The sequence below is a fragment of the Canis lupus genome, chromosome 12, assembly GCF_011100685.1.
Source record: "Canis lupus familiaris isolate Mischka breed German Shepherd chromosome 12, alternate assembly UU_Cfam_GSD_1.0, whole genome shotgun sequence".
NCBI lineage: Eukaryota > Metazoa > Chordata > Mammalia > Carnivora > Canidae > Canis > Canis lupus.
The window spans coordinates 52445458-52459960 of record NC_049233.1 but is presented as its reverse complement, the minus strand read 5'-3'; the positions used below and the strand labels follow the sequence as shown (position 1 = coordinate 52459960).

The following is a 14503-nucleotide window of genomic DNA, read 5'->3' as shown; positions in this document are numbered from 1 at the left end:
CTGTATGAATTGAGGAAGCCAACTAAAGGCAGATTGGCTTCCGAGGACAGTAGTGGATCATATATTTACAAGGAGATGGTTGTATTTCTCTGTTTATACATCTATCCCTTGTCTGTTGCAATATAACACACCTTTAAGTTTATAAATTATCTAAAATACATGTCTCATTTGTGTGAAATAGCCTTATGCTCTTGAAGCTCAAAAGATGATTGTAAACTCTCAGGTAGATCAGAATAACTTGTTAAAATATTGAGCATGTGAACACAAGTAGGAAATGACTCAGTATACCATTTTGGTAAGATAGGACTGTTTATCCCACCTAAGAGTGAAAATGTGAGTAAGTTCCTGAGTGATGCCCAAGTTGAGGACATTAAACAAATGTGAATATCATAAGTTAAAAGTCATAATTGAACTTATGTTAAATATTCACTAATCTTTCTTTAGAAATATGATTAATTTTTATTAAATATGAGAGTCACTAAAATTTTAACATATTTCATTTGATAAATATGAAGGGTAAATTAAACTTATTTAATATATTCAGTGTATAATGCCATTAATTAATAAAATTGTTGAAATAATGAAAATTTAATTTGCTAAATTTCAATTAAACGTAAAAATGATAAGTAATAGAAAATGGTTCAAGGTTACTTGATTTAATAGAAAATAGGATCTAAATGAGTAAGAGCAACTTCACTAGGAGGTGATAGAGACATTCTTTGTACCTGTCTATTCATTGCTGAGAGCAATTGCCATGTTAGTATGATTGTACTGTTAACCTCTCTCAGCCGAGGAGGAACAGTCCTCATCTGTTTACAGTTGAAGGCTTTCTCCTTATTTCTGGGGGAATAGGTTTCTCCTTTTCATAGGATTTTGTTATTTTTAGTAACAAGGGAATTCACTAGCGGAAGGCAGCCTGCCTTAGAATTGGTTGAAATTATATCTTGAAATTTTCTGAAAATTTGGGGGGGCATACATTTCTGTCATTATCAGTTGATATTTTTTATACCATTGTTCTTTCTGTCAGGTAATTAAAATTATTTTAATATTTTCTATATGAGCCTAATTAACACACACAAAGTTAATTTACAGCTACATTATATTTAGAAAACAAAACTTTGAAGTATATGAATATGTATCAACAAATAAGTTAATTATATTGAAATTGAAGTTACCCTGAATTAAATAACCTGAGTTTTTGTTCAGTTAAATTATGCTTTTGTTCAGTTTGGGGCTCTAGATTTTGAACTGATGCCAACTACAGGTGCAAGGTCACTGTATCATTTGGTTTTTATTATTTCATTTTAAAATGTAGTATCATAAAACTAGGTTATTGATATACACTAAAATTTTGTCATAGAGAGCTTGGGTTTCACAAATTAAATTTCATATTTTATTCTTTGCTAAATATTACTAAAATCAAAAAGTAAGTCTATTTGCTCATATTGGTATTTTCACTTTCTTTTGCATACCCAGCCTGTGGCCGTGGGTTCTACAAATCTTCCTCTCAAGATCTTCAGTGCGCTCGTTGTCCAACTCACAGTTTTTCTGATAAAGAAGGCTCCTCAAGATGTGAATGTGAGGATGGGTATTACAGGGCTCCATCTGATCCACCGTATGTTGCCTGCACAAGTAAGTTCATAATAATAAAATAGGAAAGGACTTTCAGAATCCTTCCACTTGTTTGTACTCGTGTAACATTGTTGAGATAGTCATCAGATTTGTGAATGCATCCTTAATTATTGTTAAATGTTTGCATTTTTTCATGAACTGATAAGGCTAAATAATAACATAAAATAGACACATCTTACGCTGTCTTTAGTGAGACTTTCACATTTGTAAAATCAAGATATATTTAATAATATTTTTCACATATATCTAATGGGAATCATAAATAAATGTAAAACTTATTTGAGTCTTAACGTGGATATGAAATGTGATTAAAAAGTCATGATTTCCAAATTAAAATTCCATCACTAACTAGAGCAAATCTCACATCTTGGTGCTTCAATTAATGAATGTTGGAGAGACCCAAATCCAAAGCCGATCCCAGACTTGCTGTAAATCATTCTTGAGCACATTAAGAATGAATAGATGTATTCTCTGTTATATAGTTAAATGGGAGACTATTTTTAAGCAGTTGCACAACTGTTTTTTTTTTTAGGTGCATTAACTGTTCTTTTTAATTGCTTAGAAGAAAAATAACTAAAGACTGTGGCAAAAGTACAAAGACAGTTGTTATCCTGTTTTCATTTTGACATATTAAATGGAAAATAAATAAAGCCTCTTGCCAAGTGAATTCAAGGAGGCTTTTATGCAGCTTCCCTAGGCAAGGTAATGAAATGTTTATGTAAAAGAAAGCATTTCAACTAGTTTTCTGTATGGTAATTGAGCCACTAGCTTAATGGCCCATGTAGATCCTTTCATTCATTTTTTTTTTCTATTTTTGTTTATTTGTTTACTTATTTTTGGTTTCCAAAGGGCCTCCATCTGCGCCACAGAACCTCATTTTCAACATCAACCAAACCACAGTAAGTTTGGAATGGAGTCCTCCTGCAGATAATGGAGGAAGAAATGATGTGACCTACAGAATATTGTGTAAGCGGTGCAGTTGGGAACAGGGCGAATGTGTTCCCTGTGGGAGTAACATTGGATACATGCCACAGCAGACTGGATTAGAGGATAACTATGTCACTGTCATGGACCTGCTAGCCCACGCTAATTATACTTTTGAAGTGGAAGCTGTCAATGGAGTTTCTGACTTAAGCCGATCCCAGAGGCTCTTTGCGGCTGTCAGTATCACCACTGGTCAAGCAGGTATGTTTTTGTGTTTGTCTTCACTAAGTGAATAATGTGACTACATAAGTGAGGTGTCTCACTTGGATATTTGGTTAACTTGGCTACACAGAACCCAATTATTCCAGCCTGTTGATTATTCACACCTTTAACTTTTCTTTGTTATTTCTCCTGTCGCCTATTAAACCATTTGCTAGACTCATTAACATCTCCTCCAGAGATCTGGCCAGAGAAATAAAAAGGGATAAATTGTAAACCAGTTAAGACTGTTCTAAGACAGGCAACTCTGCTGAAGATCTTGAGGAAGAGAGTGAAAATATTGGACAAAATGAGATGTAGGCTAATTCTTGCAGTTTTACTTTTTTGTGTGGTACATGCTTATGATCAAAATCTACATGATAATTAGTAATGATGGAAGAGTTGAGTGCACTGTCTCACATTGTGTTAGCCACTATTTTACCACATTGAAGGTGATATTTGTAATATATGGCAAGTCTGTTAAAATTTGCATGAGGGAATTTTAAGTTCATCAGATTTGTGATCATATTACTGTTCATAATATTAGAGATCATATTACTGTTCATAATAATAGAATACTTGGGAGATCTCATGAGGGTTTCAAAAGAAATGAATTAGGAAATAATAACCATGATGATTGTGAACTTGTAACTTAGCCTAAAAGCAGTTTTCATTTACTTTCTTCTTGGAATTTGAGGTATCCTACTCAGTCCTTCTTTATTGTGGTATGTTTTGGAAAATACAAATTGGTAAAGCAAGTTTCAGAAATTGGAGACTTTCTAAACCTTCAGAAAAATCTTATTACTGAAAGACGTTTCAGAAATTGAGGGCTTTCTCAACCTCTAGCTGCTGAAAGAAGATGCTGTGTAGTAGATGCAACCAAGTGCCATGTCATCATCATTAATAAAATGGGACCTGTACTGGAGTACTGAGCTGTGTGAGCATCATAATAAGCTTATAACAAAGTCTTCTTGATCTTTGGCTAGTTGTCAGAAACCAGTATTATCCCAAATTCCTGGACATAGATTAATCTATTCTTCACTTCTATGCCAATTTTAACAAAATGTTACCTATTTAAATTGTATCTGCAGAATGAAAACTATGCATATGGTCTCATGCTTACCATTTTGAACAAATTAGTGAGTTCTTAATCTAAAGGTTTCATTTTGATATTTATTTGAAAGGCTATTGCAGATCCGATCTCCTGTGTAAAAGCAGAAATCTGGGGGGAAAAACAACCTAGAAAATTTCAAATTTTCAAAAATTAAATGAAAGAAATTTTTGCCTGTGTTGTTTTACATTGGAATATGTCACTCTAACTTTACAGTGAGTGGGTTTGAATCATTTTAGGATCATGATTGTGACACTATAGCTATCTTTGGAACTATTAATAGAAACTCTTAGGTCTACTGTGTTGGTATGTTCTTTTATCCCTGCTGATATCAAGTATAGAAGGGACATTTTTATTTATTTTTGAATATGACCCAAAGGTGCTGAACTGATGCCCCAAATAGAGTTCACCAAATAGGCTGCTTTGGGGGTTTGTTTGTTTATTTATTTATTTATTTATTTATTTATTTATTTATTGTCTGCCGTTTAATTTTTTAGGTTAATACTTCATGGGCTAAATAGGCCATAAATTTTTCCCATAAATTCTTGAATCAAATATCTTACAGTAGTTAGGTAAAGTGGTTTTGGGTGTTGATTCTCTTCTGGTTAAGAGCAAAGTAGTTTTGTTTGTTTATAGGGAGGGAGGGAGGAGGTAATTCAAATGTACGAAAATTAGATTGTGATGATTACAGAGCTCTGTACATATACTAAAGAAAATATTGAATTGTATACTTAAAAAGAGTAATTTTATGGTATATAAACTATACCTCAATAAAACTATTAAAACTTTTAAAAGAATAAATATAAGAAAGTTAAAAAGCAAACCATGTTTATACTTCTATGTTAAAGTATTAATTCACAACTGTATAGTCTCTACTGCATCTCAAATGCTAAGACCCCATGAATTTAAAGTTAGCTTTTTTTACTTTCAAAAAGAAATGCATCTAAATAAGACAGTAATCTGTGATAATTGTAAACGTTTTCCTTTATTATTTTTTGAGGACATTATTTCCTTGAGAGAGAATGTGTGCCCATGCATGCGAGGGAGCATGAGCAGGATTGTGGGAGGGACAATCTGTCTGCAAAGGGGCAGACAGAGAGGAAGTAGGAGATTCCCCACTGAGCGGGGAGTCCCAACATGGGGCAGAAGTTTTTCCTTTATTTTTTAACAGAGGAAATTTAGATTATATTAGTGATTGCTATATGGAATTTGTATACTCACTTCCCGCTGCTCCCCATCACCAGTATTTTTGCTCTTTCTAAAGGAGGAATGATTTGAAATTTTGCCTATGTTCATTACTGTCCATGGAAACCTGCAATGATCCTTGAAATTCTCATTCTCTATTAACTAAACAGCATCACCTCCCACCTAGTTTATGCTACAGTCATTTCAATAATGATTTTAAATCTGGATCTCTGGTCAGTTATCCCCCTCATCAGCAATCCACTGATGCCTACTATAAAAAGATTTATTAGGGGAATCTACATGTGTCTGGGCAAGAATAGAGTGAAGATGGAAAATAATCAGCCAGTGTTTGAAAGGTAGTATGTACACCTTGTAGTTTCTTTTAGTTTGGAGACTAGAGCACAAGACCTCTCTCCCCACCGGTGTTTGTGGACATGGAACTACACTAAGACCCCTTATGCTTTGTTCAGGGTAGGAGTAAGGTATTCGTGTTAAAGAATCTGTGCCCTAGCCCCTCCCCTGCCCTTATGAGTTATGTGCTCTTTGCTGGATCACTGAAGATCAACATAACTAAAATGGAGATAAAATGTTTGATGATAGATATTAGAAAAAAATTGAAAACTCTTTATTGTCATAAAAATATTATTTTAGTAGGTTACAAAATGAATGCTGAATTAATCCTCTTTATATAACTCTTTGTGAACCTGTCAAGGCAAAACACTGTAAAATCTTTATCGAAGTGTGGAGGGAATTAGCAATTATGTTTCATAACATTGGAGGAGGAAGAGATTAATTTTGTTTTGCCTATGTAAAATGGGACTATTATCTAGTCACAGGCTATCTTAAGACTGAGATTCTACTTTAAACTAATAATTAGCTTTAAGATGAAAAGTGTATAGAGAACAATATATGATATTCATATCTAGATAATTTTTGTATGTATTTATTAGGAATATATATGTATATATGTATATATGTAGATATATTCATATCTAGATAATTTTTGTATGTATTTATTAGGAATATATGACCTACATAAACAGTCTAATATATATACTTCTCATTTTTGTTTTATTTTGTTAAGAATAATATGACACATATCAAACATATGTATGTTGAAGGTATTTTTAAAAATATATAAGTGAGGGGGAAAGCACATACACTTAATATTAGATGTTATAATCCTGATTCTTCCTTACATTGGAAAGTTCTCTTGAACAGAAATGGTATAATAATTACATAAGTGTTCTTTACAGCTGAGTATTTAAATGCTATTTTTTATAACAATTATAATATTAATTCAGCCAACTGTTCCAAGTAGTGTGTATCGAACAGTATAGAGGATGGTGGGGATAGCAAGGTAAAGTTTGGGTCTACCCTTATAAGGATTCTATATTGTAGTAGATATATTTAGTTGCACATCTAATAAGGCAGAGCGCTTGAATAGAATGTGATGCATATTGTCGAACATTAGGAACAAAATACAGGAATCCCAAGAAGGAATAATTCATTCTATCTTTGGGAAAAAAGTGAGATCCTCACAGAAAAGATGCCAGTCAGTGTAGAACATTGGAATAAATATGATTTTGCCAGAAGGACAAGTGAGTCATGTTCTAGGCCCTTAAAAGGATCTCCCCTATTAAAACATTGTATAAGTGCCACTACATTCCTTCTACAAACTAAGTGCATTAACACAAACTTCTGGTCTGCAGAAGTATTAAAGTTCCAAAAATTTTTGTCTCTTTTTATAATACCTCAGTTCACTGCATGATCACTTAAACAATTGGACAGTTTTAAAAGCATTTATAGTATGTGGTCTTACCCCTGGAGAGATTTAAAGGACTCAGTAATTATTCTTCAGGTCAGTGATTATATGTTATGTTCATCTGTACCTTTACCATGTAACACAGTTCTTTCTGTCTGCAAGCTGTACAATGAATGTTGTGCAATTAATTCCAATGGGAAAACTAGTCATACACAAGAAAAGTTAAATGATTTTACAAGAGTGGAAACATTGAGACATGAATGGAAAAGGCATAGGATTTGATATTCGATGACATAATTACTTAATTTTAGATACATTATTTCAGCTCTTTGAACTTGAATTTTCTCCTGAAATGGTATCATGCACTTGACTCCTCATATTATAAAAATTGAGCTTTTAGCTTAACACCAGTTACATTTATTAGAATAGAAAAGTGTGTTATAGTACTATAACAATTATAGTAGTGGAAATAATAGTAAGAGTGACGAGTTACTGAATACTTACTATGGTCTTGATATTTTTCATATGTAAAATGTACATAAATAGAATGCCAATTGAATCACTTAACTCCTTTGAACTCATGTAGCCCTCCTAAATAAAGGAGAGGTTTGGAACAGAGGACCTCTACAAGCCTGTTTTATGCCCATAGTTAAATGAACAGTCATAATACCATACAAACTATATATTGTGCAGTATGTTGTTGATTGAAATTATGGATTAATTTATAGCTGAGTAATACAGTTACAGATACCATAATTTTAATGGGATTGATAATTTTAGAATGCTGTAGAAAGCACTGAGTCAGAATTAAAGATGAAAACTATAATCTCTTGAAAGAGGATATAATTTCCCACGTTGGGCTCCCCAGGAAGCAGACACTTAGATGGAGACTACTGTGCAGGGATGGTATATATTAGGCCATGCCCTTGGGACCAGTGCCATAGGAAGAGAAAGGAAGGGAGCAAGTATGGAGCAGAGAAGCAGCTGAGATGTGATGCAATCTCATGGAATCCTCAGCCTACTCCATGGGGGAGCTCTCCACCTGTAAGGAATCTTCATATTGCCCAGAGTTGAAGAGAGAGTGGCAGGCTTTCATACCTTTGTATTGTCCCAACATGGCTACAGGAAGGAGCCTAGGAAGGAGGAAGGTGTCATTTTTCAGTCAAGGAAATTCTAAAGTGGGGTAGGGAACTAGGTTTGCTTTTTAGCAGCCATCTTGGCAGCTGGGCAAACAAATTCTTCAGTTCTTCACTGAGGAAAATGTGGGCAGTCCATCACAGCATCCCAGGTTATTGCAGTCAAATACACTGCTTACCTAGAATTATTAAGTATTATGTCATCTTATCATGAACTACTTGTTTTAATGGATTGGTAATAAATTATTCTTCAGTGCAAAAGGGACATACTAAGAGGTGTTATCTGCTGAGGATATTAATAACAAAATCTCTTGCAGAGAACATTGGCTGTAGCATTTGCCTTCTGGCTATGATTTTATTGCCCTTTTATAAGAAACTTTAAAAATACCCCTGCATATCATAATTTGACTAATTTGTCTTATGTTTTCAAATGCCCAGATTTTTTTTCTGTCAAAATTAACATTTGCTTCACTGTTCTCTTTATTTAGATTTATAATGTTTATATAATGCCCCAAATGAAATATAACCATAGAGTTATATAACATCATACATAAGCAAATCTATATGGAAAGGAGATAGAAAAAGTCATTTCCTAAATTTGTTAGATATATCTTCACTCACTTTTATTAGTGTGACTCAACTGTGACTATTTTCTCATAAATTAACTCAGATCATCTCTTTTCAATGATTTAAAATGGTAGGCCATCAAGTTATGTGTCCTGTAAGTAAAATAAATTATTCTTATTTAAGTTTATACATTTTGATATTTCTTTGGAATTTATAAGCTTGATTTATATTTTAAAGGAACAAGATGTTAAGAAAATATATTTTCTTGTTTGAGAGCATTTACTGGTTATATCAAGTAATGTGAAATGCAGCATTATCCATAAAGTGAAATGATATAAATGCAAAAAAACAAAATCTGCCACCACTACCAGCAAAAAAACATTTTGCGGAAATAGTGTTAGTTTTCTTAAAACATACGTACATAAACATACATGTACTCTACAGCAGAAAAATCAACCGAATAAGATTCCTTCAACAGTAAGCCATTCAAAATACACATTTCTGTCATGTTTCTAGTTATTTTATAAATCTGATGCATCTGAAAGGCAGACCAGGATTCAGTCATGCTAATTCATGCCTTAGGGCATGATACTTTATTTTTTTCCGAAGGATTTTACTTATTTATTCATGAAAGACATACAGAGAGAGGCAGAGGCATAGGCAGAGGGAGAAGCCCTGCAGGGAGCCTAATTCGGGACTCCATCCCAGGACCCAAGGATCATGACCTAAGCCAAAGGCAGATGCTCAACCACTGAGCCATCCAGGAATCCCAGGGCATGATATTTTTTATATATATATAATTTTGTTTAGCAAGTCAGTCTTAGACTATATTAGTGAAATTTAATTCTTTAAAGCTTAAGTATTTTTGACATAATTTAAAAATAAACATGTAGATACATTTATGTTTTTTTCTTTAGTTGCTAATAGCAATTAAAACATATATATATATATATATATATATATATATATATATATATATGAAGATCTTTTCAGATACTATTTTAATCAAATTGGTGACCATATTGGCATTGACACTGACAACTAGGACTTAATGAATATTTAGTATGTGCCAACCACTTTATACGTAAAGACCTGTATGCCTAAACAATATCTTCACATCCCAAACTTATAATGGACATTTAGAAGACAATTACGTCTTTCTGTGACATAGTCTTACAGTAAATAGCTCATGGATTTTCTTACAATATTTGTCACATAGTAGACTTCCTATTAGAATTCACAGTGTAAGAAAACAGTGACATCTTTGGTCTTATTCTCTATCCTCTGTAACTAGTTGGGCCCAGGGTCCATGCTTAGTAAATTCACTGAATTAAATATATAAATTCTTTGTATATAAAAATATTAAAAGAGATTTTGTAGGATTATCAAGATTAGTATAAAGGGTTAGTTCAACTCAAATTCAATATAATTTTATTTAAATTATGCAATAAGTATAGAAGATAATAATTTCAAGTATAAAAACTTTGTGATTTGGTCTTGAAACTATAGACATATTTAGAATCTTAAAATGAATTTTCACCATAACTTGATATTTAAGTAGAGATTTAAAAGAAAAGCTTAAAGGACTTGTATTTCAAAATACTAAGGTATAAATGACCTTTATATTTGAAAATTTTTACAGTTCTTCATATTTTGAAAACCTACTGAAAATAGAATTATTATTTTCTTTTAATATAACATTGAATATAAGGGCACCTAGATGGCTCGTTCAGGTGATGGGGCGTCTGGCTCTTGATCTGAGCTCAAGTCTTGATCTCAGGATTTTGAGTTTGAGACCCTTGTTGGGCTCCATACCCAACTTAAAATATTTTTTTCATAACTTAATCTCTTTCCCTTTTGTGGTTTTGTGACTTGATAAGACTATAGCATATAGCTATTATATGAATTTCCTCAATTAAAATATATGTAAGGAGATGTCCTTAAATAACCTTGTTCTCAACCCCATGTCATCACTTTCTTGCGACCTCCATGTTTTCCAGTCCCAGTGTCTATGTGAGCTGTCATATCTCCCCTTTTCTAATTTTATAAATACTTATGATGAACTATTTTGCTTATGTTGAGATTAGGTTGAGGTTAACAAGTTGATCTGTAGACTCTTGAGTGGAAGGACTCTGTAAACATTTGAAAGAACTCTAGTGTTGTAAGGTGTTTTAAGTAGCCTCTCATATTTTTCAATTTAATATATCTTAATCTTTTCTCAAGTTCTTTCATCTCAGCTTTGCTATTTTGTGGATAGTGATACTTAAGTATCTGAGAAGAGTTTAATTTGTATAATAACTCATTTATAACATTGCTATGGATTGAATTGTGTCCTCCTCTAAATTCATGTGTTGAAACCCTGACCCCCAGTGTAACTATTTGAAGACAGGGACTATAGGGAGGTAATTAAGGTTAAAAGAGATCATAAGGTTGGGGCCCTGATCTTGATAGGCTTAGTGTCCTTATGAAAAGAGACACCAGAGAGCTTGCTCTCTACCCATGCACATTCACTGATGTAGAGCATGTGAGGACACTGTGAGAAGGTAGCCATCTACAAGCCAGGAAGTGTGGTCTCATCAGAATGTGAATCCCACTAGACCTTGATCTGGGACTTCCAGCCTCTAAAACTAGGAGATAATAAATTTCTGTGTTTTTGAGACACCCAGTCTGTAGTATGGCATTCTGAATGGGCTAATACAAATATCCATCCCTGACATAATTTAGTTCCATCTTATCATGCTGAAGGAAAGTACTTATTTTCCATATGCCTACGACAGGCATAGACACTTTTGTGGGTGGGTCAAATGGTGGGAGTTGAAGGAATTTTATGCATTTCTATGATTTCTCCCCTTCCAAATGGCACTAAACGTATTTATTGCAATGCATTGGTAAGTGCCAGAAAGACCAATAGTAATATTTTGCTTTTGACATCCAAGGCAGTTTTTTTTTTTTCTAAACAGAGCCAATTTATTATCTCATAAATTATAGAAGGTGCTACTTTGATGGTAGCAGAACATTCTATATAAAGGAAGTTATGTGGTTTGTCTCTGAATTTTTAAGCTTGAGCAAGTTTGTCAAATTCTTGGCAATTTTAAACTAGCAATTTCAACATGATTAAGAAGTGAGTGCTCTTTTAGGATTTTCTAGTGAAAAAGTTTTTATAACTGTATTTTGGAGATTTAAATTTGTAACTTGTTAAATTTAAGCTTCCTCTAAATAGGCTCTTCAACAAAATATATGACTGCCCATTAGGATCATTGTCCTGGAATAGTAGATAATGATGGAATTATGTAAAGTAATTCTTATTATATGTCTTGCCCTTAATAGGAGGTCCTTCATTTTGCTACTGTTAAGTTTATTGAGTGGAGATTGTAGAGAATTGAAAATGCATTCACTAGAGTATTATTTGTAAAGAAATAGCTACTTTACTTTTAAAGTCAAGAAATTTGTTCAAGTGAGAAATAGAAAATCCATTTTAACTCAAATGTGACTAACAAGACCACCTACTTTTCAAATTTAGCAGGAAATAATATAAAAAGCAAGTTACCACCAGAGACTTAAATATGCAAGAATTTTTTCAGAGTGCAAACCCCAGTCAATATATATTGAATTCAGTCTCTTTTTCTGGAAGTATTACACAATTATAAATAATAAAACAGCAAAATATATGTATGTAGGAGGATTACTGTGCTAAGAATACAAATTAACACATTTGTAAAAGATTGTCAATATGAATTGAATCAGGAAGTGATTTTTGTTTGATTTTTAGTTGACCAAAACTGGTTACCTGATTTACTTGGTGCTCTTCCACAGTACAAAATGGTTTTGATCTGGGAGTTGTTTGCTTATTTGTTATAGAGAAAACTATCACAATCATTCCCCCGAAGTATTATTAAAGGAATTGGATTGTGAAGACAGACACTGTTTCAGAAAGAAATCATTTAAGAGCAAGAAATCAATAAGCCGCATTTCAGAGAATGAAAAGCCAGTGGATGGTAATTTCATACATTATTCATATATAGATGAATACACATGTGAATTGGTGATGAGGAGGAGGATGATTATGATGATGATGATAAAAATTTGATGATGAAACTAATATAATGTATGTCAATTATACTTCAATTAAAAAAATCAGGCTCATGAATTTGAAGTACATATTTTGGTTCCTCTTGGTTCCATTTCCTACACTCTGCTACACCCCACCATACAAACCATTTTAAGCCCTTGGGTAGGCTGAGGGACATAGCTTTGAAAAAGGTAAGAGATGGTTCTAAAATTGACAAGTGTTTAGTTGTTCTATTTTTGGTACCAGTGTTAAGAGAAAGTAAATGTTGATTATTTTATTCCTTGCTTCATTGGTGATGAATTGAAGCAAATTTGATTCAGACAAGCAATTTGGTGGAATGATGCAGAGCCATCCACAAAAACATCTGTACTAATCATCCAATGCAGTAAATTAGAGCTACAAGCAAAAGACATTGATCCAAGAGGATCATTAACGGTTTTAACCAAATGATCTAAGTAATAGGGTAAAGGAAAGAACACTATCAAGGTCTTGCTTTTCAGATGTGTCGATTACTAGTGCAGAACCCTGTTGGTACTTGTGTCAATTCCAGCTGCTTTCTGACTTCAGTTCCCTTTATACTACTGTAAGCAAGAAACAAGGATCAATTAAGAGTAAAAACCAGGAAAAATTATCCAAATTCCTTGGATTTCATTTACAAAGAGGTCTGTTGCACAAGGAGAGATAATTACTGCAACCGAACAAAATTAATCAAGGAGAAGGCAGAGTAGATGATGTATGTCCTCTGACAAAGTAGGGGGCAGAGATGTACTTGCAGTCCTGTAGCTGCTTGACTTGTTTAAGACACAAGCATTAGAAAAGATCTGTGAAAAACAATTATCATAGCTTAAATGCACACAGTTCTTAATTATCCATAGCATGTTGACATTAGATAATTAGTGTCCCAATTTTTAATAATATTTGATCATTAACTTCAGCATATAGAAAGATGCAGGACATTGTCTGAGCATAGCATTCATAATGACAATCATATATGGAAATAAAATGCAGAGATACTGGTTAAACCATATCACTATTGTACAGTTCATTCAAATGTTCCTAATATACTTAAACATAGCACCTTTAGCTCCTGTGACATCAAGCTATATCACCTGTAATGTGATGTATCTGTGTGTATAGGCATGTATATAGACAGTTTTGATTATATGTACTTTTAAATTTCATACATTTTATGAACACATATATATTCCTATGAGAATAGGTGTTGAAATGGTAGAGGAGCCTAAGTGTTACAGATTTGGGAATCAGGAACCTATAGATGACAAGTTAATGAATGGACTTTTGAGGGGGAAGAGGAGAGAGAGCTATAATTTAAAAGTTTGAGAGAGGAGTTTTGAGAATACCACAGGAGCTGGCTGGCTATCAAAACAACATGATGAAGATCAAAAAGGAGTACCCAGGCCAGTTGGGGTGTCATAGTAACTCAAGGAAGGGATATTTTCCAAGTCAGTTAATCATAGAATCAAATGTCACAGGAGGTCAATAGAATGAAGACAGAAGAAAGTCCTTTGGATTTGACAATTTTGAGCTATGAGAAACAATTTTGATAGACAACTCGGAGTAGAAAATGTCATAATCGTATTTGTCATGGTTGAAAACAAAGCATAACGCTATGGCATATGTGGTGTAAGTGCTCAGTGTTGGCTGAATTGAATTGTAATAGATTACTTTTTATGCTGATTTCATACAACATTTATCAGACTGGTAAAAACCCTAAGATAGATTATGAGTCTGAATTTTGTTTGGAAAAAAATTACTGCCTTTGTTCTTTTCTAATACATTATCATAACCTTGTTTTCTCCTTGTTTTGACATCTCATCCTATTTTCGCACGTCTCT

The 14503-nt window shown here is 33.2% G+C and overlaps 1 protein-coding gene across 5 annotated transcripts in view; it reads left to right on the top strand.

The window, feature by feature from the left end:
* The window catches only part of EPHA7 (EPH receptor A7), a 169959-nt gene that overhangs the window by 57433 nt on the left and 98023 nt on the right, over positions 1-14503 (top strand). For all 5 annotated transcript variants that reach the window (XM_038554745.1, XM_038554744.1, XM_038554743.1 and 2 more), the window contains exons 4-5: positions 1477-1632; positions 2482-2817. In XM_038554745.1, coding sequence (XP_038410673.1) covers positions 1477-1632; positions 2482-2817 — 492 coding nt within the window. The remainder of the gene's footprint in view (positions 1-1476; positions 1633-2481; positions 2818-14503) is intronic.